The 26,274-nt window shown below is 38.8% G+C and overlaps 1 protein-coding gene across 1 annotated transcript in view; it reads right to left on the reverse strand.

The window, feature by feature from the left end:
* RAD50 (RAD50 homolog (S. cerevisiae)) overlaps positions 1-26,274 on the reverse strand; it is a 112,985-nt gene that overhangs the window by 36,826 nt on the left and 49,885 nt on the right. Inside the window, exons 14-20 of the mRNA XM_006872920.1 lie at positions 23,277-23,466; positions 22,896-23,022; positions 22,248-22,441; positions 16,911-17,021; positions 16,262-16,354; positions 16,074-16,187; positions 3,669-3,796 (exon numbers count right to left, since the gene is read on the reverse strand). Of these exons, the coding sequence (XP_006872982.1) occupies positions 3,669-3,796; positions 16,074-16,187; positions 16,262-16,354; positions 16,911-17,021; positions 22,248-22,441; positions 22,896-23,022; positions 23,277-23,466 (957 nt within the window). The remainder of the gene's footprint in view (positions 1-3,668; positions 3,797-16,073; positions 16,188-16,261; positions 16,355-16,910; positions 17,022-22,247; positions 22,442-22,895; positions 23,023-23,276; positions 23,467-26,274) is intronic.

The raw sequence follows: 26,274 nt of genomic DNA on the forward strand, positions 1-26,274 counted from the left end.
GGTTTGCGTTGAGAGGACCTGGCCACTTGCCTTGATGTTTTCTAGGGAAGCAATTTGTTTGTTCTTATAGTAACAGCCCATCTGCCTCCATTTTTCCTGCATGTCTTTCTTTCAAGAGGTATCTTTTATTCTTCTAGCCGCTCCAGATTGGTCTGCTCGTTCTGAGCACCTTCTTAAGTTGCTCTGAATGGTTATGAACATTCCTACAGAGTTGGCCTAATTACATATTTTGTTCATATTTATGTTGGCTCCTGGTTGAAAAAAGGTTTGAAAAAGAACACTTACACAATAGTACGCCCTTTTCCACCATCCACTTTCTACGGTTTTCAGTTACCCATGGTCAACTGTGGTCTGAAACATTCAATGGAAAATTCCAGAAATAAAACCACTTCTGAGTTGTAAATTATAGGCAGTTGGGAGTAGCCTGCTGAGATCTCATGCAGCCCCATTCTGCCCTGCTTGGTCCATCATATCCACACTGTATGCACTAGTTGTTTGCTAGTCATTCAGCTGTCTCTACTGTAGCAGTATAGCAGTGCTTGTGTTCAAGGAACCCTTAGTTTACTTAATAACTGTTCCATTTTACTGTTATTTATTGCTGTTAATCTCTTACTGTATCTAAGATACAAGCTGAATTTTATTATAGCCACCAGTTGCTCCTCAGAAACCCTATACAGGGTCATAATGAGTTAGAACCAACTTGATTACACTTAACATGTATTTGTATTCGATGTACTGTTGGTGTAAAGTAAATAAGTGTAAACTGCCAACTTTGTGGTTCACAGTCCAGTGCTTATCCTAAATGCCACAGCAGGAGTCCAACAATACATAAGAAAAAGCACACACACACACACACACATTTGGGGCTCAGTACTATCCACAGTGGTAATGCTTATCCTACAGAGCCATTGTGAGTAACACTGTGGTGACATGGGTTAATGCACTGAACTGCAAAGTTGGTTTGAACCACAAGGTCGGCAGTTCAAGCTCAGCAGCTGTTCCTAGGAAACCCTATACAGGGTCGCTAGGGTTGGAACCAACTGGATGGCACTTAACAGCAACATATATGTAAATAAGTTTCTCCCTAAATACTATTGGAATCCTGGTGTGGGGCAGTAGGGTAAATACTGGACTGTGAACAGAAGGTCAGTGATTTGAGCCCCTAGATGCTCTATGAGAGAAATATGAGGCTTTCTGGTCCTACAAAGACTTATAGTTTCACAAACGCTATACCGGGTCACTCTGAGTCTAAATCAACTAAATAGAACTTTACAACAACAACACTATCCAGTTTCAGGTATCCATTAGGGGCCTTGGCATGTATCACCCATGGATAAGAGGGAACTACTATATTAACAGTCTTTTGATGAGACATAAACTCTTTTCTTCTGCATTAAGTTTGGCCACAGAAGACAAACCAGAACCCACAGGAGGAGCCAAAGGAAGCACAGTGCTGACTCAGCATCAGGAGGAACGTTTTGGTGGGAAGGCAGGACACCATCTCAGCAAGTGAGCAGAAAACAGATGATCATCTAGCAGAAATTTTGTAGAGTAGATTCATGCCAATCCTTTTAGTCCTAGAATCTGGAGACACCAAATACCAGATTCCTGGATTAATGTATATCTGGACTGTGGGCTCAATGCATCATTTCACAGGCCCAGCTGTCCTTGGTGCCAAGGGCCTCAACATCTTTGCTCCTTTGGGTTAACCTGCTGCTCCCCAGAGCTGGAGAGCCTTTAGAAGCTCCTGCATATTTTCAAAAATGGATCCAGGGCAGGAATTTAAGTCGTTGGAAGGTGCCAATAAGTAGTCAGAAGCCTCTCATGTGCACTTTTCTTATTCGTGGAGTGGCTGCTGCCTGACCAGTGCAGCATAAATAGCAGCCTGGGTCTTACTGAAAGGTTGGTGCAGCTATGACAGAGCCTAGCGTGCAAGTCTCTGAGGACTGGGCCAGCTGTCAAGAAACAGAGGACGAAGGGACCAGTGGCTCTATTGCTTGAGGCACTTTGTCTGTTCTCAGTTCTCAGGGACAAGGGTGCACTTCACACATTAGTGTGTGAACACATACACTCTGATTCCTGAGCCTTTTCTTTAGTCAATTCAGTCCTTCTACTGTAGGTTGTCACTGATAATTGTCTCCAGTTCTATATCTTAGGCAGCAAATCCAACCTGAGCCGAAAATGAACTGGTTCAAGAACCTAGAACTTCAAACTCTATACTACAGTGTTTTTTGTCTTCAGTATCTGATGGCACTGCTCAAAATCTCAAGGCGCTTTCCTGAGAACACAGCTTGCACTTCCGGACCATGGAGGTGCTGTCATGGCCTTCTTTAAGTGGCAGTGTCCATCAGCCGGATGTATTGCCATTTCTCTGAAATCCCACCACAGTTACCACATGTCATCTTCAGGTACCACTGGAAGGCCTCCCCCACAGGCTAGAGGTTGATGAGACTCTCCAGTGCGGCTATGAGCAGCAGTGTGACATTCGCCATTGTGGCCCCACTCAGCCTAGAACTAATAATCTTACTAATGGTTTTAGTGGATATAAAAAAGCATTCTTATATACAAATCATAAAAATAATGATAAATATATCTGGTTTGGGTTTTCGGAAGCAAAGAATAAATTGTTTCATTTAAAAGTTGCTTCTAAAAGGCTTACTTTTCCAATTTGTCAGAGAACATTACCATTAACGTGTTAAAGAGACAACCTCGGGAGCTACAATACAAAGGCTTACAGCCTTGCTTTTCATCATAATTTCCTCTGTGATTTTTCTGGGTTTCTGTGTCCTAATGCATAAAAAACAAAGGGGTGGAAGTTAATGAGCTCTTCAGGTTTTAATCTGATTTCCTTGATAAGCAAAAGAGATTTTAAGTAGCTATACCAAGAGTACACAGGGTTAGGTGCTTATTAGGTTTTATTAAACTTTCGCTTTTACAAAACTGAAGTGTTTTTTGATTCAGGTTTCTGGATAAAGTCAAGAAAGCCATAAAAATCTACAAGGAAGGATTGACTAAATGAAAGAGTTGAAGTGATTCAAAATCTAAGTATTAGGTTAGTTGCTGTTGTTGTCAAGTGTCGTCAAGGCAGTTCCATCTCAGAGATTCCATATAGAGTTTATGAGGAGCAGCTGGTGCTATTTGAACCACTGATCCTGTGGCCATCAGTCCCGCGCTTATCCGATAGCGCCACACCAGGGCATCAAATACAGTAAGTACCAGTAAAACCAGATGAAGGAAGAATCAGATTAATCTTTCAGAAAAAATACTATGAAGGGCAAATAATTACAACTGGGACTCTCTAGAAGGAGTCCACTGAAAAACTGATGGACCTATTGGCGATATTATAAACTGCACAACACTGACCCATGAAAGTCAGCAGACATATATGCGAATACTCTGCACCACCACCTTGTGAGGCAGGCCAGCAGGAGTCTGGGGATTTGGTGTGTTTAATACTCAATAACTAGTGTCCATCACCACACTGAAAGTGTCAATTTTTCATCACTTATTCAGTAATTCAGTTGTTAAAGACATGAAATATGTTTGTAAAAAAACTGGCCACCTTCCTTTAAGTGTCAGGGATACAAGGTTGATGTTCTTTTTAAAAGTCTTCACTTTTCAATTAAAAATACCTTTCTTTAAAGTAATAATTATTTTTAAAAACATACTTTCTCATTTGCAAAACCTGCATTTGTCCCATTTCTTTCAAATGCTGCTTTCGTTCCTCTTCAACTTCTTTTAGTTCCTCATTTCTTTTTCTTAAAGTGAGGTTATCCTGTAGCCATCTCTCTTGTATCTAAATGCAAACATTAAATTGGTTAACAAAAATGAGCAGTTTCTAACATGTGGTATCGATTGCTACTGTTGTTAAGTGTCAGTGAGTTGATTCCAACTCATGGGGACCTTCCATGTGTTCCGACCTGTGGCCAACTCCCAGAGACCCTATAGGGCAGAGTAGGTTTCTACGGCTATAAGCTTTATCGAAGATATCACATCTTTCTCCTGCAGAGTAGCTGGTGAGTTCGAACTGCTGACCTTTCAGCTAGTAGCTGACACTTAATCACCAGAACTAATAATACGAAAACCCCAATCCACTGCCATCGAGTCAACTCCAACTGATAGAGACCCTATATAGGATTTCCAAAATCAAGTGCCATCGAGTCGGTTCCGACCCATAGCAACCCTGTGTAGCGTTTCCAAGGAGCAGGTGGTGAGCTTGAACCGCCAACCTTGCAGTTCAAATGGCTTTTCAGTCTGACACATTAACCCACAGTGCCACACCAGGACTTTACAGGAGCAGGAAACCCCATTTCTCTCCCATGAAGGGATTGATGGGTTTGAACTGGTGATTTTGTGCTTTTTCTACCAGGGCTTCTTACAATTGCTAATTATTGTTGTTGTTAAGTGCTGTTGACTTGGTTCTGACTCATAGAGACCCTGTCTAGGGTTTCCAAGAGGTGGCTGGTGGGTGTGAACCGCTGACCTTGTGGTTCAAGCAGACCTTGCAGTCCAGTGCATTATCCTGCAATGCCACACCAGGACTCCAGGTAGTGCTAATTTTGCCTTACTTTGAATCATGCCACACTCAACAGAGTAGGAAGAAGCAAGTGTGAAGGAAGTTTTAGGCCTAGATTAAGCTAATCTGGAGCTCCAGTCCATTCAGTTACAGGTGCAACACCTCCTCCAAACTCTTTTATCATCATAAACTATAAAACAAGGTTTCCTATTTGACAGGGATTACAAAAAGAAAATATCTGAGCATATACCTTTGTGTATTTATTTACTTATAAAGCACTAAAATACTTAATATAGTTTGTTCATTATAAAACATACACTTAATATTGGAATTTAAAAAGGAACTTAAAATTAATTAGACATTGTGATATTTTTTATCTATACCTAAGAGGTTCATCTTGTATATGAACCCCACTTTAGAGCTTATTGATCTAAAATATCCCAAGAGAGCAACAGTACTTTATAATTTCCTCTTAATTGTATTTGTCTCCTAACATGTGCCAAGACAGTCATATTCTGCTCATCCTTCAAGCTGACAAATAATCATATAAGGCAGGAAGAGACATGAAAGTAGTACACATCTAATGTACTTATTAACACTTTCCTAGTTATTCTATAGTTAAAAACTTTTAAATTTGTTCTTGCTGAATAGTTTTATCTTTAAAAAGACATCAAACCACTTAACAGCAGCAGCAACACAATTGTTTTCAGTAGTTTTCCTAAAGATTGTAACTGATAAAACCGTCAAGAGATAAACATTAGGAAGAAACTTGTCAATTACATCTGGAAATGAGGAGAGGAAAAAAAAACCTTCCCACAGAATCAATGGTAGTTTGGTCACAAAGGCTTGTACATAGAATCCACTCTAGAAAACTCATCCAAGTGTGAGTTGGGACCTTCCTTAAGTAGCCCATGCAACTGAGGTAAATTCAGGGAAGTGAGAATGGGAGGGAGGGCCAGACCCTTGGCAATACACCTTGTGTTGACAGAAATGGCAGTCACCAGGGAGAAAGGATTTAGAAGTGGGCCAACCTGCCTATATATGAATCATTATTTTGACAGCTTTTAAAAACTGTTGCTGGAAATGATGTAAATAAAAGGAAGCTTCAAAGAGTTTATGGAAAAAAAGGAATTAAAATGGAATTTTCCATGAACTTTTTTGTCATCCCCTCTTGTATATTATTAACAGTTAAAGGTAACTAAAATGGAATTGGAATAAAAAAAAAAGTCTAAGTTGACAAGGTTACCTAATGTACCACTGTAGCTGCTGCAACTCTTGAAGGTCTCCTGTGGGACTAGGCTTGTATTTCTTCCTTATTACGCGAATTTGTTTTTTGATCACATTAAAGGGCTCTACAAAGTACCATTTTCAGGTTAACTGATTTTTGACATGAACTATCATTACTTCCAAAGGGGCACTGGTGACACAGTGGGTTAAGATCTGGGCTATTAACTGCAAGGTTTGGGCTATTAACTGCAAGGTTTGTGATTCAAACTCATGAGCCACTCCATAGGCAAAGGTGAGATGATCTGTTTCCATGAAAATGTACACTCTCGGAAACTCTATGAAGCAGTTCTACTCTGTCTTCTAGGTTGCTATGAGTCTTGGAATCGACTCGGAGGCAGTGGGTTTCTATTATCCTGACTCTAGTTTTGAAAGACAGTAAAAGCCCAGGCTTTGATGTCAGGAAGACCTCGACTCAATTACCAGCTCTACCACTTCAAACTTTTCTAAGTCTCAGCTTGCTCAATGTTGTTGTTGTTGTTAAGTACCGTGGAGTTGGTTCCGACCCACAGCGACCCTGCACAGGGTTTCCAAGGCTGTAAATCTTTATGGGAGTAGAACACCTCATTTTTTCCCCAGGGATGGCTGGTAGTTTCGAACTGTCGACCTTGATGTTAGCAGCCTGGTTCCTAACGACTATACTACCACAGCTTGCTCAATAAGTGGTGGTAATTTAATCATTACAGCCTTGGGAACCCTATACAGGGTTGCTATGAGACTGAACTAACTAGACAGCATTTAAACAACAAAAAGAATAATCACTTTAAGGAGATCCGGTGGTAGAGGTTAAGCACTTGATAGATAACCAAACGGTTGGTAGTTCAAACCAACACCAAACCTACCAGCTGTTCTGTAGGAAAAAATACGTGGCAGTCTACTTCTGTAAAGATGGTGGTAGTGGTGGTGGTGTGCTGTAGAGTCAGTTCCAACTCACAGGGATCCTGACTAGGGTTTCCAAGGTTGGAAATCTTTACGGAAGCAGAGAGCCTCATCCTTCTCTCGCAGAACTGCTAGTAGTTTTGCACTGCTGACCTTGAGATCAGCAGCCTAACCTGTAACCACTATGCTACTACCACAGCTCCTTTGAAAATCATATGGGGCAGTTCCAGGCTGTCCTAGACGATCACTGAGTCAGAACTGACTCCATGGCAATGGGTTTGGAAAACCTTGTGCTGCAGTGGTTAAGCATTCAACTGCTAACGGAAAAGTAGGCAATTTAAAACCATCAGTGGCGCCTCAGGAGAAAGACACAGCACTCTTCTGGTAAGGATTTATAGCCTTGGAAACCCTATAGGGCAGTTCTACTCTGTCCTATGGGGTCACATGGAATTGAATGAATAATTTGTGGTTTTCAATATATTCACAAGTCTGCACAACCATTATCACTCATCAAGATCTAATTCTAAAATGCTTTATTACCCCTCCGAAGAGAAACCCCTTACAAATTTTCTCAATTCAAATCTATCCATGATTCTTCTATGGTCTTCCTTATTTATTGTTCAGCTTTCACATGCACATGAGGCTACTAAAAATACGAAGGATTGGGTCAGGTATACATTAGTCCTCAAACTGTCATCTTTGCTCTTTAGCACTTTAAAGTGGTCTTTTGAAGAGACTAAGGAAGACTGTAGAAGAATCACTGCATTTGAAATATGTGGTGGTGAAGAATATTTGAAACACTATGGACTGCCAAGAGAACAAACAAATCTGTGTTGGAAGAAGTGTAGCCAGAATGCTCTTTGGAAATGAGGATTGTGAGACTGTTTCACATACTTTGGACACGTTATCAGAAGGGATCAATCCTGGAAAAGAACATCATACTTGGCAAAAGTAGAGGCTTAGTGAAAAATAGGAAGACCCCAAAAAAGGTTGACACAGTGGCTGCAAAAATGGGCTCAAGGCTAGCAACAACTGTGAGGATGGCATAGGACCAGGGCAGTAGTGTTTCCTTCTGTTGTGCACTGGGGTCACTATGAGTCAGAACCAACTCAACTACAACTAACAATCCACTGTCGGGGCGGGACGGGGGTGGGAGCAGTGGTAATTCAGTGGCAGACTCTCTGGCTTCAATCAGCCTCCCTCTACAGAATCTCTCAAAGGATCATGTTGATGCTGAGACCACTGTAGAAAAAGCCTTTAAGTTTGTTGCAGACATGGCTCTTCTTCCTCTACAGTGTCCTCGCTTGGAGTTAAGTATGGAGACATTTTTTACAGCACAGAAACCCTTTACCTTTTTGCTTCAAGACAATGTAAATTTTAATTAATTATGAATTCCTGTCTCAGTTTGACTGCTAAAATTTCAGTAAGTGTATCAAAATTTGAGGAACTTATTTTATATACTTGTAACTCTACTCCACCACTTGTCTGTCAGTTTATCATACTGTGGGGACTTGTGAGTTGCTGTGATTCTGGAAGCTATGCCATGGGTATTTTACATATCAGAAGGGTCACTCATGGTGGATAGGTTTCAGATGAGCTTCCAGATTAAGACAGACTAGGAAGAAGGAGAGACAGACTACTTGCAAATATTTAGTCACTGAAAACCTTATAAATAGCAGTGGAGCACTGTCAGATAGTACCAGAATATTGAGCATTGAACCATGATGAAGAGCACAAGAATAATGTCAGATATAGTGCTGAAAAATGAGCCCCTTGGGTTAGATGGCACTTAAAATATGACTAGGTAAGAGTAGTTTCCTCAAAGCAGAGCTGACCAGGATGATGCAAATGGAATAAAGCCTTCGGCACCTTCATTTGCTGATGGGGAACAACTCAAGATGAAGAGAAACAGCTGCAAATAGCCATTAACAATAAGAATGTGGAATGTGTGAAATATGAATCTAGGAATATTGTTGTTACTGTTATTGTTAAGTACCATTGAGTCATTTCCGACTTATGTTGTTGTTGTTGTCAAGTGCCATAGAGTCGGTACCAACTCACCGTGACCTTATGCACAGCAGAACGAAAACATTGCCCGATCCTGGGCCAACCTCATTATTGTTGCCAGGCTTGAGCCCATTGATGCTGCCACTTTGCCAACCCATCTCACTAGAGGTCTTCCTCTTTTTCTCTGACCCTCCAATTTACCAAACATGATATCCTTCTCCTGCGACTGGTCCCTCCTGACATGTTCAAAGTATGAGAGAAGTTTGGCCATCCTGGCCTCCAAGGAGCACTCTGGCTGCACTTCTTCCAACACAGATCTGTTTGTTCTTTTGGCAGCCCATGGCACTTTCAATATTCTCCTCCAACACCATAACTCAAAGGCATCAATTCTTCTACAGTTGCATGCATATAAGGTTACTGAAAATACCATGGCTTGGGTCAGGTACACCTTAGTTCTCAAGCTGACATCTTTGCTCTTTAACACTTTCAAAAGGTCTTGTGCAGCAGATTTGCCTAATGCATACATTGTTTGATTTCTTGACTGCTGCTTCCATGAGTGTTGACAGTTGATACAAGAATGAAGTCCTTGACAACTTCAATCTTGTCTCCATTGATAAGAGTGTTGTTTATTGGTCCAATGGTGAGGATTTTTGTTTTCTTTACATTGAGAAGGAATCCATACCAAAGGCTGTGCTCTTTGATCTTCACCAGTAAATATTTTAAGTCCTCTTCACTTTTAGCAAACAAGGTTGTATCATCTGCATATTGCAGGTTGTTAATGAGTTTTCCTCCAATCCTGATGCCACGTTTTTCTTCAGAGAACCCAGCTTCTGAGATTATTTGCTAAGCATACAGGTTGATAAAGTATGGTGAAAGAATACAACTCTGTCGCACACCTTTCTTAATTTTAAACCATTCAGTGGTTCCCATGTTCTGTTTGAACAACTGCCTCTTGGTCCAGGTACAGATTCCTCATGAACACAATTAAGTGTTCAGGAATACTCAATACTTCTCAATGTTGTCCATAGCTTGTCATGATCCACACAATCAAAAGCTTTTGCGTAGTTAATAAAGCACAGGTAAACATCTTTCTGATATTCTCTTTCAGCCAAGATCCATCAGACATCAGCAATGATATCCCTCATTCTCTGGCCTCTTCTGAATCTGGCTTGAACCTCTGAAGTTCTCTGCCAATGTATGCTTGCAGCTGTTTCTGTATTTACCTTAAGTAAAACTTAAATTGCACAGATATCAAAGATAATGACATCGAGTTGGTTCCAGCCCATAGCAACCCTGTATAGGGTGGCTAGTGAGCTTGAACTGCTGACTCTGCAGTCCAAATGGCTTTGCAGTCTGGTGCATTAACCCACAGTGCCACATCAGGATTCTGGGAACATTGGAAGTTCTAAAAAATGAAATGAAATGCATAAATACCAATACTCTAGGGATCGGTAAACTGAAATGGACTGTTACTGGTTATTTTGAATCTGACAACCACATAGTTTACTATGTCGGGAAAATGACAAATTGAAGAGGAATGACATCATATTAATCATCAAAAACATTTCAAGATTTATCTTGAAGTATAATGCTGTGATACGATAATAGCCATACACCTACAAGGAAGACCTGTTAATGCAACTATTATGCAAATTTAAGCACCAATCACTAAAGCCAGTGATAGTGAAATTGAAGGATTCTACTAACTTCTTCAGTCTGAAATGGATCAAAATACAATCAAGACGTTATTAATATATACTGATGACTGGAATGCAAAAGTTGGAAATAAAGAGGAAGGATCAGTTATTGGAAAATATGGCCTTGGTGATAGAAACAATACTGGGGATTGCATGATAGAATTTTGGATCACTAATGGCTTCTTCATCGCAAATACCTTTCTTTTTTTTTTTTTTTTCAAAATTTTAAACAGTAATATATTAATTTGATCCTTGCAAATAAAAGTAACGCCTGAGAGCTCCCAATACACACAGGAAATGATCTGCACACTCAAGAATGCTATTAGATAAGACTGGAGAAGTACTGGATAACATTCTGTCAGACCCTCCAGGCATCACATCACAGAAATTCTTGATTGGAGCTAGGACAGTGACTCTGGCTGGGTGTATGAATGAGGGGTTACAAGGAAATCTGGGGTTTATAGCAGCACCTTTCTCTTGGTCAGAACTGCTTAGCACACGCTCCAGCCTCTCCTGTAAGTGGTCATTGCTGCCAACAGACTTTTCCAGGCACTGGTGCAGGTTTTGAATGTCAACAAGATTCTTTTCCAACAAGTCGGCCCCTGCAGATTTGGAGTTGGGCTGATACACAGAGAAGGTGCATAGGGCCCCAGATGCATTCATCTTCTGAGGCCTCATCTCATTCCATGGACCACTGACACCAAGTTCCAGTGTCCTGCTAGGTGAAGTGGGGTGATGTGGTAAACTGCCATACAGAGAACAGAAGGACCAGGCAGATCTGGCTGTTGAATGGTTGCTAGGCAATGGAGCTGAATCAGCAGGAGTGGCAGGGCTGGTAGTCGCTACATCCCTATCAGGGTGTGCTTCCTGTTCCTACAACAGGGAAGAGGTGCCACTGGAAGGGCCACGAGCCTCAGACTGGCCACGGTTGCGAGAGAAGATTTGGGGTGGTGTCTGAGAAGAGACACCTGTGTGGTTTATGAGACTCCGTTCACTTTATCCATTTTATGTATCTTCCTTAAGATACAGAGGATCTGTAGCACCTGTCCTGCTTCACTCTGCTTACTTGTACAGTCTTCAGTGCTGAATTGGCTGGCAAGACTCTATGCCACATGGCTTCCCTTGATCCTCATCTTCTGCCTTGTTGTTGTTGTTAAGTGCTGTCGAGTCGGTTCCAACCCATAGTGACCCTGTTTCCGAGGAGCCACCGGTGAGCTTGAACCGCCAACCTTGCAGTTCAAAAGGCTATGCAGTCTGGCGCATTAACCCACAGAGCCACACCAGGACTCCCTATCTTCTGCCTTAGGTGGGTCGATTCTCAAGTCTGGTCTTGAATTAAGGAGTGATATTTCCATCACTCACAATGAGAGGACATGGTTCCAGAGGAGACTGACACTATGTTTATGGTACCTTTACATCAAAAAAACACATCTAATTTCTTTCCTTCCCTGTGATCTAGCTCAACCTCTCCCTTTCTGGACCATTTGTGATTTCCGATGGGCAGGAACTAAAAGAGAACAGATAATGGTCTGGCTCTGCCAGGGCATCTCCGTATTTCAAACTACCACTGATGAGAAGAAGAGGAGTCAGAAAGGCAGTGGGAGTTGGGGGATAGAGGGCAGGGAAAACTGCGCTTCGTGGGGTTCAAGTAAGCTACATCAAGAGCTGCCAGTAGTATTCTGTTGATTTGGAAGAATGTGTGGTTCCCAGCTCAGAAAGAGGATCTGTATTGAGAGGCCCCAGCTCTGACTCTTGTGTTTGAGGACACGTTCGGCAGAAGCTGATTTTAAGGGGCAGAAACAAAGACAGGCACAATAGCTGTCCAATCTGAGAATAAGAGTCTCCAACATTGAGGCCAACCAAGGGTTTCAAGTTAAATTGGTTCATCAGGAAAGTCGAAGGTTCACATTCAGATAGCAAGAAAGAGACAGACTACAGCTCACAGTCCATAATTAATCAAGGAAGAAACGGTTTCCTGACTAATCTGATATGGCGTAGGAGATAACGACCAGCATCAGTTTTTGGCCTTAACATATGGAAGGATTGGTGGGTGGAGACAAACTAAGGTGCAGCAGGCTTTAGAGAGTGGACCTGCAGTTTAATTCAAGATTGTGGGGCTGAGCTTGAAAGCGATTTCTATCCAGGCTATCTCCATTTCTGCATCCATCTGAATCCTTTTTGATGTTAGGGATCCCAATGGTTTGTGCACAGTGTCCTTTTCACCCTGGAAGCCTTCCCTACCATCTCCTTCATGCAAGCTCGTCCCCTGCCCTGGATCTGGCTACCATCTCTCCACAGCTGCCACAGCTGTGGAACAGATCATTAATTGCTCATATGCAAATTCAGGCTGAAGCTGAAGAAAATTAAAGCAAGCCCACAAGAGCTAAAACATGACCACTAAATTTAGAGATTATCTCAAAAGATTTGATGCATGAGACAGTAATGACCAACGACCAGAAGAGTTGTGGGATGACATCAAGAACATCATACAGGAAGGAAGCAAAAGATCATTAAGAAGAAAGAAGAAAAAATCAAAGTGGATGTCAGAAGAGACTCTCAAACTTGCTCTATAGTATAGAGATGTTACAGGAAATGGAATAAATAAGTAAAAGACCTGAACAGAAAATTTCAAAGGGCAGCTCAAGATGACAAAGTCAAATATTATAATGAAATATGCAAAGATCTGGAGTTAGAATACCAAAAGGGAAGAACACACTCAGCATTTCTCAAGCTGGGGGAACTGAAGAAAAATTCAAGCCTTGACTTGCAATATTGAAGGATTCTATGGACAAAATGGAGTCTTAGTGTTGTGCAGTGGGCTAAAGCACTGGACCACAAGGTCAGTTTGAACTACAAGATTGGTAGTTCAAACTCACAAGCCACTCTTTGGACACCTTACACAGGGTCACTACAAGTTGGAACCAACTTGACAGCACTTAACAATGACAACAATTGACAAAATATTGAATGATACAAAAGCATAAAGAAAGATGGAAGGAATATGCAGAGTCATTGTATCGAAAAGAAAGTTGACAGTAAACCATATCAAGAGGTAGCATATGATCAAGAACCAATTATACCAAAGGAAAAAATCCCAAGTAGAAATGAAGGCATTAACAAAGAACAATGCTCTGGGAATTGACAGAGCACAAATGGAAATATCTCAACAAACTGATGCAGCATTGGAGGCGCTCACTCATCTATGCCAAGAAATTTGGAATTTAGTCACCCAGCCAACTGTTTGGAAAAGATCCATATTTGTGCCCATTCCAAAGAGGTGACCCAACAGAATGCAGAAATCATCAGACAGTATCATTAATATAGCATACAAGTGAAGTTTTGCTAAAGATAATTCAAACAGCTGTAACAGTACATAGACATAGAACTGTCAGAGTAGGATTCAGACAAGGGTGTAGAATGAGGGGTATTACATCAGATGGATCTTGCATGAAAGCAGAGAATACCCGAAAGACGCTAACCTATGCTCTATTGACTATGCAAAGTTTCAATCGTGTGGATCATGACAAGCTATGGCCAACACTGCGGAGAATAAATATTCCACAACACTTAACTGTGTTTATAAGGAAACTGTACGTAGATCAAAAGGCAGTTTTTCTGAACAAAACAAGTGAACACTGAATGGTTTAAAATTAGAAAAAATATACACAAGAGTTGTATTCTTTTACCACACTTAATCTCTATGCTGAGCAAGTAATTCGAGAAGATGAATTGAATGAAGAAAAACAATACTTCAGGATTGGAAGACTAACAACCTGTGCTATGCACATGATATAACCTTGCTTGCTGAAAGCAAAGAGGACTTAAAATACTAAAAATGATCAAAGACCATAGCCTTCAGTATGGGTTAAAGTCTCAGTGTAAAGAAAAAATAATCACCACTCCACCATTAAATAACATCAAGATAAATGGAGAAAGACTGAAGTTGTCAAAGACTTAAACTTTGCTCAGATCAACCAAATGACATTTTGCATTAGGCAATTCTGCTGCGCAAGACCTCTATAAAGTGTTGAAGCGCTAAGATGTGAGTTTGAGGACTAAGGTGCACCTGACCGAAGCCGTGGTATTTTCAGTAACCTCATGTATGAAAGTTGGACGATGAATAAAGAAGACCGTAGAAGAATAAATACATTTGAATTATGGTGTTGGAGAAGACTATTAAAAGTACCACGGACTGCCAAAGAAGAAACAAATCTCTCATGAACATAGTATCAAAAACAAGTCCCCAGAGAAGGGCATCACACAGACACTTGTTTTACTTTTGAATGTTATTTTACATGTAGGCATACCTTGTTGTATTGCACTCCACTTTACTGTGCTTCACACACAGTGCACTTTTTACAAACTGAAAGTTTCAGCAACCCTGAATCAAGCAAGTCTACAGCTCCATTTTTCCAAAAGCATGTGCTCACTTCATGTCTCTGTGTCACATTTTCATACTTTCCACATTCCTAATTTTTTCATGTCATTACACACTTAATAGACTACAGTAGAGAAAACATAACTTTCATATGCACTGGGAAACTAAAAAACTATTGAGACTTTCACTTTATTGAAATATTCACTTCACTGCAGTGGTCTGGAACTGAACCCACAAAATCTCTGTGATATGCCTGCTTTTGAAATTCCTGGTACTATATAGCCAGAGACCCTGAAGAAATTTAATCTGGCACTATGCAAAGAGTCCTGGTGTGGGAGTCCTGGTGTGGCAATGTGGGTTAATGCACTAGACTGCAAAGTCTGTTTGAACCACAAGGTCAGCAGTTCAAGCTTACCAGCCCCTCCTCGGAAATAGGATCACTATGGGTCAGAACAGACTGGAGGGCACCTAACAGTATGCAAAGAAATTTTTAACCACCACTTATTAATCATCAAGTGATTACAGTATTTAAATTGTAAAATTTGTTTAAGACAGTGTGCCTGTTAAAAGACATAAGTTTACATAAGCAAACATACAAGTATATTAAAGATAGCTTTTCAATGTGATTTAAATTATAACGTGAAAATTAATTTTCTTAATAATAAACAGCATAGGAATCAACTGAAAATTCAATTAATTTCCTTACAGACAACCTTTAAGAATGCATTATTAGCACTTTATTCCTTTCAATGGATTTATCCTACATAAAGATATATTACTACAAGAAAAGATTCAGACATATGCACAATACTGACTACCACATAGTTCGCAATAAAGAAGTAATGAACCAAAGTAACTTATGGCGTATATGCAAAATAGAATGTTTCATAATCATTAAAAACTATTTATAGATCTGAGTTGATATGCAAAAGTCAAATTACATTACGTATAAAAAGTAAAGTACAGAATAATGAGTGGCATGACCTCATCTGTAAATGTAAATTTAAATATAGACAATGCATCTATCCACTTATTCCATCTACATGAATAAAAAACTTCCATAACAACAAATAACAATTGTTTAGAACGATGACATTTAGGAATGAGACTAGAAGTTGGGAGGAGAGGGAGACTTGAAATTTTATGCTTTTATATTTTTTGCTTTTACCAAGTAGATCTACTATTAAAAATAGAAATGAAAAATAAGAAAGACTAGAATGCTACCAGAATTGCTTTTTTCTACTACTGCATTTTTACTCAATGGATCGTGTACTAAAAATAAAAGTAAAAACTACTAGCAAAAATGACCTACCTTCTGAGTGTCAATATCCTGCCTCATGGTCCCCATTTCTTTATTTATCATTTCTTTGTGTTTCTCACATTCACTTAGTTGAAGTATCACTTTATTAAGTTCAGTTTCTTTTTGCTACAAAAAAGAAAATTCCTTAAACATATGAAATAAAAATGTAACCAAATATATAATTTTAAGTTTTAAATTACCTTCTTATAGTCATCTTTCCCATCCTGAATATAATTCTCAATGTCTTTCACATAGCCATAGATATTTTTAAGTTTTTCTTTGATATCATTCAGCTGTGGAAAAATATTTATAAAATGTAAGAAAATTTATTTTCAAGGAAATTTCTCACATTAAGGTACAAAAAAAAACAAAACAAAAAACAAAACAAAACACCACCTCTATAAGAGAACACAGGGAAATGTTGAGTTGGAAGTTACGAACCCGGCTTTCAATTTATACTACCACCAGTTTCTATGACCCTTTGGAAAGTCCCTTTGTCATCTATGGGATTGGTCCCAATTCTTTTTTAATCAAAAAAGCAAAATACATTAAGTTTAATTTTTATTCTAACATAAAATTATATCGTAAATCTTAAAATGCTATTTAATTTAAGAAGAAATAAGTGTATAACACAAGTCCTGGTATGGTGCTGTAGGGTAAGTGCTTGACTAACAAGTAGGTTTGAACTGTAAGGTTGGCAGTTCAAACCCACCAGTCACTCCTTGGGAACCCCACAAAGGGTCGCTATGAGTTGGAACTGACTTCATGGCACATAACTGTTCATCACAGTGTTATAAATGTATCAATGAATTCAATATGTATTCGATAAATACACAAATGAAATCTTACTTTATCCTGTGCAATTTTGTTGCTCGAATTTTTTTTGTTAATTAATTCTTCTTTTTCCTGCTGAAACTTTTCCAATGTTGTTTCCAAAGGACTTACTTGCTCTTTAGCATCCTAAAAATATAAAAAACATAAAGTCATATATCACTCCATTATCTTATTTTACATATCAGATTATACAGTCATAATAAAATTACTTATAAGTGCCAGATTAAAGTATCAACTCATGTGGATCTTCCAACAACCCTATTAGGAAGTATCAAGATGATCAAACAGGCAAAGAGAATGACTTGTCCAGGGTCATAAAAGTCAGTAAATGAAGGAGTCACATTCAAACTCAGGTATAGCTCCAGTATGCACTTTCTTAACCACCATGTTATCCTGCTTCAGCCATTGACAAGATTCTTAATGTAGGCCACCTGCTTCTCATTATATTAGCAAGTACCTTCAGACATGAGCTTTCATGAGTTTGTAGGAACCCAAGTCAACTCCATGTGATCAAAGAACAGGATAACTCTAGCAGTACTGGTTTCTCTTATTTTGATGTGAAAATGATGGAAAAACACTTTTGTCCTAACATTCAGTCTGGTAAGGCTAAGCAGTTATCTTAAGGTAATGAAAGCATACAATGATGTTGGTGTGTTCACACATATTTTGGAAGGAAGGGGCTTTTAAATAACAAACAGGTTTAGTAATTAGAAGTCCTTATTATTTGGTATTGCAACATCTCGATAGCACACTGTTGTTAAGTGCCATTGAGTCAGTTCCAACTCATAGCAACCCTGTACAGGGTTTCTCAGGAGTGGCTGGTGACTGAACTGCCAACCTTACAGTTCAAAACAACCTTTCGGTCCAGTGCTTATCTTACAGCACGCCACATCAGGACTCTAGTTATATGATTACCATTATTCAAAACAATGATCTTCAAACACTTTAAGATCCTGACATAAATATCAACTCCATAAAGGTAGACAAAATTATATATATTACTTCAATGTAAGTTCCTCCACTAGTCAGTCAGTTTGTCATTCTGTGGTGGCCTGTGTGTTGCTGTGATGCTGGAAATAATGCTACCGGTATTTTAAATACCAGTAGGGTCATGACGTTTCAGAGGCGCTTTCATATTAAGACAGACTAGGAAGGAGTGGTGGACTACTTCTCAATGTTTAGCCACTGAAAACCTTATGACGAGCAGCAGAGTATCATCAGATATAGTGCAGAAAGAGGAGCCCTCAGGTTGAAGGCACTCAGAATATGACTGAGGAAGAGCTGTCTCCTCAAAGTAGAGAAGACCATGATGACACAAAGGGATTAAAGCTTTCTGGACCTTCATTTGCTAACAGGACACAACTCAAAATGAAGAGAAACAGCTGCAAAAATCTGTTAATAATCAGAACATGGAAAGTATAAAGTATGAATCAAGGAAAATTGGAAGTTGTAAAAAATGAAATGGAATGCATAAAGACTGATATCCTAGGAATTAGTAGGCTGAAATGGACTGATATTGGTAATTTTGAATCTGACAATTATATGGTTTACTATGTGAGGAACAAAAATTCAAGAGGAATGGCGTCACATTCAGCACCAAGATCTTTCTTCAAGTACAATGATGTTTGTGACAGGATAACATACATCCACCTACAAGGAAGATCCCACCACTCATCTGTCAGTTTGTAGTATTGTGGTGGCTTGCTTGTTGCTGTACTGCTGAAAACTATGCCACTAGTAATTTAAATCTCAGCAGGGATAACCATAGTAGATAGATTTCAGTTGCATTTCCAGATTAAGACTAGGAAGGAGAAGAGGCAGACTACTTCTGAATGTTTACCCATTGAAAACCTCATGAATAGCAGTAGGAAAAGGTGAGATAGCAGCAAAATACTGAATATTCACACATTATGAATAACACCAGAATACTGTCAGATATGGTACTGGAAGTTGAACCCCTCAAGTTGGAAGGCGTTCAAAATATGACTGGGGAAGAACTGCCTCCTCAAAGTAGGGCTGATTGTGACAACGTGAATGCAGTAAAACTTTTGGCAACTTCATTTGCTGATTGGGCAAAACTCAAAATGAGGAGAAACTGCTGTAAACATCCACTAATAATTGGTATGGAATGTACTAAGTATAAATGTAGAAAAATTGAAAGTTGATAAAAATTAAATGGAATGCATAAAGTTCAATACCCTAGGCATTAGTGAACTGAAATGGACTGGTTATCTGCCACTTTGTATCTGATAATCATGTGGTTTACTATGTCAAGAACGACAACAGAAGAGGAATGGTATCACATTCATCAGTAAAAGGAACTCAGAAGATCTGTCTTGAAGTGTAAGGTTGTCTGGGTTAGCATAATATCCATACGTCTACATGGCAGACCAGTTAATACCACTATTATTCAAATTCATGCACCAACCACTAAAGCCAGTGATCATGAAATGGAAGAATTCTATCAACTTCTTAAGTCTGAAACCTGCAATCAAGTTGCATTGATAACTGAAGTGCAAAAGTTGTAAACAAAGAAGGATGAGTAGCTGGAAAACATGGCCTTAGTGACAGAAATGACTTTTTCATTTCAAATACCTTTTATAAACAAAATAAAAGATGACTATACACATGGACCTCACCAGATGGATTACACAGAAATCAAATTCACTACATCTGGTACAGCGGCAAAACTCCCTATCATCATACAAAACCAGGCCAGGGGCAAACTGTGAAACAGACCAACAACTGCTCAAATCAAAGTTCAGGCTAAAGCTAAAGAAAATGAAAACATGTCCACAAGAACCAAAACATGACTTTGAATACATCCACCTGAATTTAGAGATTATCTCAAGAACAGATTTAATGCATTACACACTAATGACCAAAGACCCGAAGAACTGTGGGGTGACATCAAGAGCATCATACAGGAAGAAAGCAAAAGGTCATTAAGACAAGAAAAAAGAAAAAGACCAAAAAGGATGTGAAGACTCTGAAATTTGCTCTCCAGCGTAAAGATGCTAAAGCAAACGGAAGAAATGAGGAGGCAAAAGAGCTGAACAGAAAATTTCAAAGGGCAGATCAAGAAGACAAAGTCAAGTATTATAATGAATTGTACAAAAACCTGAAGTTAGAAACATAAAGGGAAGAACACAGCATTAGTCTAGCTGAAAGAACTGAAGAAAAAAATTTAAGTCTCAATTGCAACACTGAAGAATTCTATGAACAAAATAGAGTGATGCAGAAAGCACTAAAATAAGATGGAAGGAATACACAGTCACTGTACAAAAAGATATGGTCGATGTTCAACCATGTCAAGAGACAGCGTAGGATCAAGAGACATTGATAATGCAGGAAGAAGTCCAAGGAGCATTGACATCATTAGCAAAGAACAAGACTCCAGGGTTTGATGGAGTACAAATTGAAATCTTTCAACAAACTGACACAGCACTGAAAGTATTCACTAATCTATGAAAAGAAATTTGGAAGACAGCTACCTGGCTAACTGACAGAAGAGATCTGTATCCGTGCCCATTCCAAAGAGAGGTGACCCAACGGAATGTGGAAATCATCAGACAATATCATAAATATTGCAAGCAAGTAAAATTTGCTAAAGATAATTCACAAACAGCTGCAACAGTACATTGACAGGGAACTGCCAGGATTCAGATGAGGACTTGGAATGAGGGGTATCACAGATGACACTGGATGGATATTAGTGGAAAGCAGAGAATACCATAAAGATGTTTACACCTCTGCTTTACTGACTATGTAAAGTCTTTGGACTGTGGTTCATGATAAGCTATGGATAACATTGTGAAGAATGGATATCCAGAACACTTAATAGAGGTTATAAGGAGCATGTACGCAGACCAAGGGGAAGTCAATGGAGGGAGACACTGCATGGCTTAAAATTAGGAAAGGTGTGTGCCAGCATTGTATTCTTTAACCATACTTTTCCAAACTGTATGATGAGTAAGTAACCTGAGATGCTGGATTATATAAAGAACTTGGCATCAGGAATGAAGTCTCATTAACAATCTACAATATGCAGATGATACAACCTTCCTTGTTGAAAGCGAAGAGAATTAAAATACTGATAAAGATAAAAGACCCCAGTCTTCAGTATGGGTTGTACCTCAACATAAAGTAAAAAAAAACAAAAAACAAAAACAAAAAAATCTTCACCACTAAACCAATAAATAACATCATGATAAATGTAGAAAAGACTGAAGTAGTCAAAGACTTAATTTTGCTTGGAACCACTCTCAACACTCATGTAAGCAGCAATCAAGAAATCAAATCAAACATATTGCACCAGGCAAATCTGCTGCACAGACCTCTTCAAAGTGTTCAAGAGCAAAGATATGTATTTGAGTACTAAGGCGTGCCTGACCCAAGCCCTGGTATTTTCAATAGTCTCATGTGCATGTGAAAGTTGGACAGTGAATAAGGAAAACTATAGAAGAAATGATACATTTGAATTATGATATTGGAGAAAAATATTAAAAGTATCATGGATTACCAGAAGAACAAATAAATCTGTATGAAGAAGTACAGCCAGAATGCTCCTTAGAAGCCAGGATGGTTAAGACTTCGTCTCTCATACTTTAGATGTTTGTTATCAGGAGAGACTAGTCCCTGAAAAATTACATCAAACTTGGTAAAGTGGAAGGTAAGCAAGAAAGAGGACGACCCCCACAATGAAATGTACTGGCACAGTGGCAGCAGCAATGGGCTTAATCGTGACAATTGTGAAGATTATGCAGGACCAGGTGATGTTTCGTTCTATGGTACATAAATAGGGTCACTGTGAGTTGGAACCAACTCTTGGGCACTTAACAACAGATAAGAATGTTGTTTCTAAAACTGTCAAAAACTTAATTGGTTGAGTTTTAGATTTGATTAATCTAGATAATGGATGGCAAATGGGTTCCATTCCATGTTTGGACTTGGTGCCTGGTCACTGTATTGGGAAAGCTGCTGAGACTACACCTGGAATTAAATGGAAAGAGTGCTACGATTGAGAGGCAATGTCGATGTAAACTTTGAAGAGAAAACGCAAATAGAAACAAGAAACCTATATAGGGCTATCCTGAAAATTAACCTGACCACTCCCAAAAAACATATGTTCACTGCTTATCCAGGTAACTACTACTTCTTTATCATGGCTTCAACTGTTCTATCAGAAATCTTTACCCATTTGTACAAGTTCTGTCACTATGAAGCCCCATAAATATTATACAATTCTCATTTGATCTTCACAATAACCACAGTTCTAGTCATTAAACCAATAAAGAGCATTTCACATATCTGAACTAGCTTAAAATAAACAAACATGTACTATGTTCTGACCTTAATCTCTCTAGATAAGGACTGAACTTCAGTGGATAATTCCACAGACTGCTCCTCCAGTTGCTGACGACGTTGCAAATTAGTAGATATTTGAAGTTTCTCTGATTTTAGTTCATTTGTTTTACTTTTTAAGTGTTGAATCTGTTCCTGCTGGTCTTGTATAAACTTCCGATTCAATTCAATCTTACTGGTAACTGCACAAAAATATATTGACAAAATGATTACTATAAGGATACAGAAAATATCATGAGTAGCAATCTTTCAATGTTTCGAGGTCTTATAAATCTGCAAAGGCTATGATTCTGCTGGTTTCTCCCATGGCAACAGAAGTACAGCAAGAAGCCCTTGAGTCTCCAAACCTACCATCCTGTTCCCTTCTAACCTCAACAAGAGGTAAGGCTCAGAGAGTTAGGTATGGCTGAGAAAGAGTACTGCCCACTCTCCCATCTTTCAACTGTTTTGCAACACACAGAAACAAAGAGAAGTAATGCTTTTGAGAAAAGAGAATGAATATACTGTCGACTAAGAGGAAGAGTCAATGTGATAAGCATAAATACATACAGACAGCAAGAATTATAGGCTGGGAATGATGAAGTCTTTATGAGTATGTAAGTCTTGATGGCTACCTGAAGAAATGGACTATATTACCTGTATCTAATTTATGTTGTTTTTCTTGTTTCTCCTGGTTTACTTGTTGAATAGTTCGGTCTAAGTCTACTCCCTGTAGCTTAGCTGCTTGTTGTGCAATCTTTCTTTCAACATCTTTAAGCTCCATCTTAAGAATATAAAAAACAATGAAAACCAAGCAAAATTACTTCTTAATTCCCATAATTATGAATTTAAAAATTTAACTTTAAGAAAGAATACTATGCAATTGTACCCTGAGAACACATGAAATTCAGGTAGTAGAACTCTAAACAAAATCTGTACTTAAGTATACTAGCTTTGTACTAAGTACTAACACTTTCCCATTCAAATCACTATCGAACAAGTTTGCTTTTTTTCTGCCTTAAACTACAATACACTTACCTGCAACCTCTCCATAATTGTAACATCTGTCAGACATACTTTAGCACTTTCCTCTTCAGGCATTATTGTACCCAAGAGGGTTTCTTGTTCTTCTATGTCATTCTTTAAGCGCTGTATGTCTCTATTGACATTTTGCAGTTTATTTCTCAGTTCTGGTATTTCCTTCTCCTTCAAATCAACTATGCTTTGCCTTAACAAAAAACACACAATAAAAATAAGCATACCTGATATTTTCGCATATAGTTAGACTGAGGTTATACATTTTGGGCAAGAATACCAGAGAAGTAATGCTGCTCAATATCAAGTAAGGCATTTGAGTAGGTAATTTATGTCAGTATCTTCTTACTGGATAATACTCTTATTCACCTGGTTAAGGTGGTGTCAGCCAGCTTTCTCCACTGTAAACTTACTATTTTTCTCTTTGTAATTAATAAGTATCTTAAGAGAGATACTTTGAGACTGAAAGTACACTGCTCCTCCTGCAAAGCTTTTGAACTGCAAGGTCTGAGGATCAAGCTCACCAAATGTGCCTCGGAAACCCTGTACAGGGTAGCTATGGGTTGGAGCTGGCTTGACGGCACTTAACAACAACAGATCTTACTTGCAAGAATTCCTGTCCTGTTTGCCAAACTAAGAGACAGTCTACAATTAACTGACCATACTCATTAAAAGTGCCAAGGTCATGAAAGACAAAGACAGACTGAAGAACTGTTACAGATTTCAAAAGCCTAAGGAGAAATAACTAAATGTAATGTGGGATCCCTGTATTGGATCCTGAAACAGAAAAAGGACATTAGTAGAAAAGCTACTGAAATTTGAATAAGGTCTGTAGTTTAAAGTATTATACCAATAATTCATTTTCTTGGTTTTGGTAACTGTATTATGGTTTCATAAATTGCTAACACCAAAAAAAGCAGGGTGAAGAAAATGCATTCTCTGTACTATTTTTGTATAAGTCTATAAATTACTTCTAAATAAAATGTCATGAAGGAAGGAAGGAGGATAGGGCAGAAGGAAGGAAGGAACCTAGTCATACAAATGGTTTAAGGTACAACCTATTTACCTGACTACTCTAGCTAATGAATTATTTCCTCTGTGGTAGGTGGCCCCACACTTATTTCTGTTGACACTCCTAAAATTTTGATCTTTAATTTTAAAATAATCTATTGACAGTTTATTTAATAAAAAACTTTAAATTCTTATTTAAAATTAAATTTGTTAATTAAATTCATCTGATGAATCTATTTCTAATGGGCATTTTGTAATAAATGAGGGAAAAACTGGAAACTGAAGGGTTAGTGCTTTTATACTGCTATTACTTAATGATTAAAAAAAAAAAAGTCCACACTATGACCATGAATGACAACCTGAACTAATACAAGACCTGTAATTTTTTATACAACAGAAACACCAATTCTGAGTAAATATGAAGGATGCAGATTATAAGCAATTCCATGCTCCTAAATATTGTGGTCAGAGAGTTCAGTGACAGCCAAGCATTCACTTAGGAATTAACAGGGCTGGGGATATCTTTGAATAGAACTACAGGCATTCTTAATGATCCTGCTGTGACACTGTAGGATAAGCACTGGACTGCTAACCTCACAGTCTTCAGTTCAAACCCATCAGATACTCCTTGGAAAGCCTACATAGGTTTGCTATTAGTCAATACCAAGTATAGGTATTCTTAATCTTATTTTTTAATTTTCACAAAAACAAGCACTTCATCAATATGGTTAAGTTTTTGATGCACCCTTTTTGAATGATTATCTAAGATGCTGAAAATACTTATCTAAGAAAAAGAAAAGAAATAGAAATAGAGAATGGACTATTGAAACCTATTGGGTTGTTCTAGCTTTGGTTTGTTTTTCAGAAACTGAAATCATCTATTTTGGTGACAGCATTCCTTCTCTAAGGGAACTATATGTAAAAGGACCCAACAGAGATAACATTAGAAGGAAAAAAAGAAAAAAAAGACCTGGGGAGAAAAACAGTGAGTCTTTCCTTTAAATAATCTGTTACAATACCTGAACCTGAGTCAGTACTAGGCAAAATGGTAAGCACATATACTCTCAGCTGCAATCTCACTCACAATGGCGGCCTCATATTAAGTGTTGGTAATACTATCTTCCCCCAATGAGGATAAGCATGACATGGCTCCCTGCCCTGTGACCTCTACACTCATCTTCTACCCCTTCATACTTTCCCCACTGACCTCAGGGACTCTGGGATGTCTAAAACATCCTTCTCCTGGACAAATGCACCTCTCAGATTTCTATTCCAAGGCCATCTTCATACCTGTCCCCATCCCTCAGGAACGCCCTATTTACTTACCTTACTGCCTTGTGACATGGTGTAGTTGTTGTTAGGTGCCACCGACTCATAGTGACCTATGCACAACAGAATGCAACATTGTCCAATCCTGGGCCAACCTCACTATTGTTGCCACGCTTGAGCCCACTGATGCTGCTACTTTGCCAATCCATCTCGCTGGGAGTCTTACTCTTTTTCTCTAACTCTCCACCTTATCAAACATGACATCCTTCTCCAGTGGCTGGTCCCTTTTGACAATATGTCTGAAGTATGAGAAATGAAGTTTGGCCATCCTGGCCTCCAAGGAGCACTCTGGCTGCACTTCTTCCAACACAGATCTGTTGATTATTTTGGCAGCCCATGGCACTTTGAATATTCTCCTCCAACACCATAACTCAAAAGTATCAATTCTTCAACAGTCTTCCTTATTTAGTGTACAGTATTATAATGCATATGAAGTTATTGAAAATACCATAGCTTGGGTCAGGAGCACTTTAGTCCTCAAGCTGACATCTTTGCTCTTCAACACTTTCAAAAGGTCTTGTGCAGCAGATTTGCCAATGCAATGCTTCCTTTGATCTCTTGACTGCTGCTTCCATAAGCGTTGATAGTTGATCCAAGAAGAATGAAGTCCTTGACAATTTCAATCTTTTCTCTGTTGATAAGAATGTTGTTTATTGGTCCA

Source organism: Chrysochloris asiatica, unplaced genomic scaffold (genome assembly GCF_000296735.1).
Source record: "Chrysochloris asiatica unplaced genomic scaffold, ChrAsi1.0 scaffold00215, whole genome shotgun sequence".
Classification (NCBI taxonomy): Eukaryota; Metazoa; Chordata; class Mammalia; order Afrosoricida; family Chrysochloridae; genus Chrysochloris; species Chrysochloris asiatica.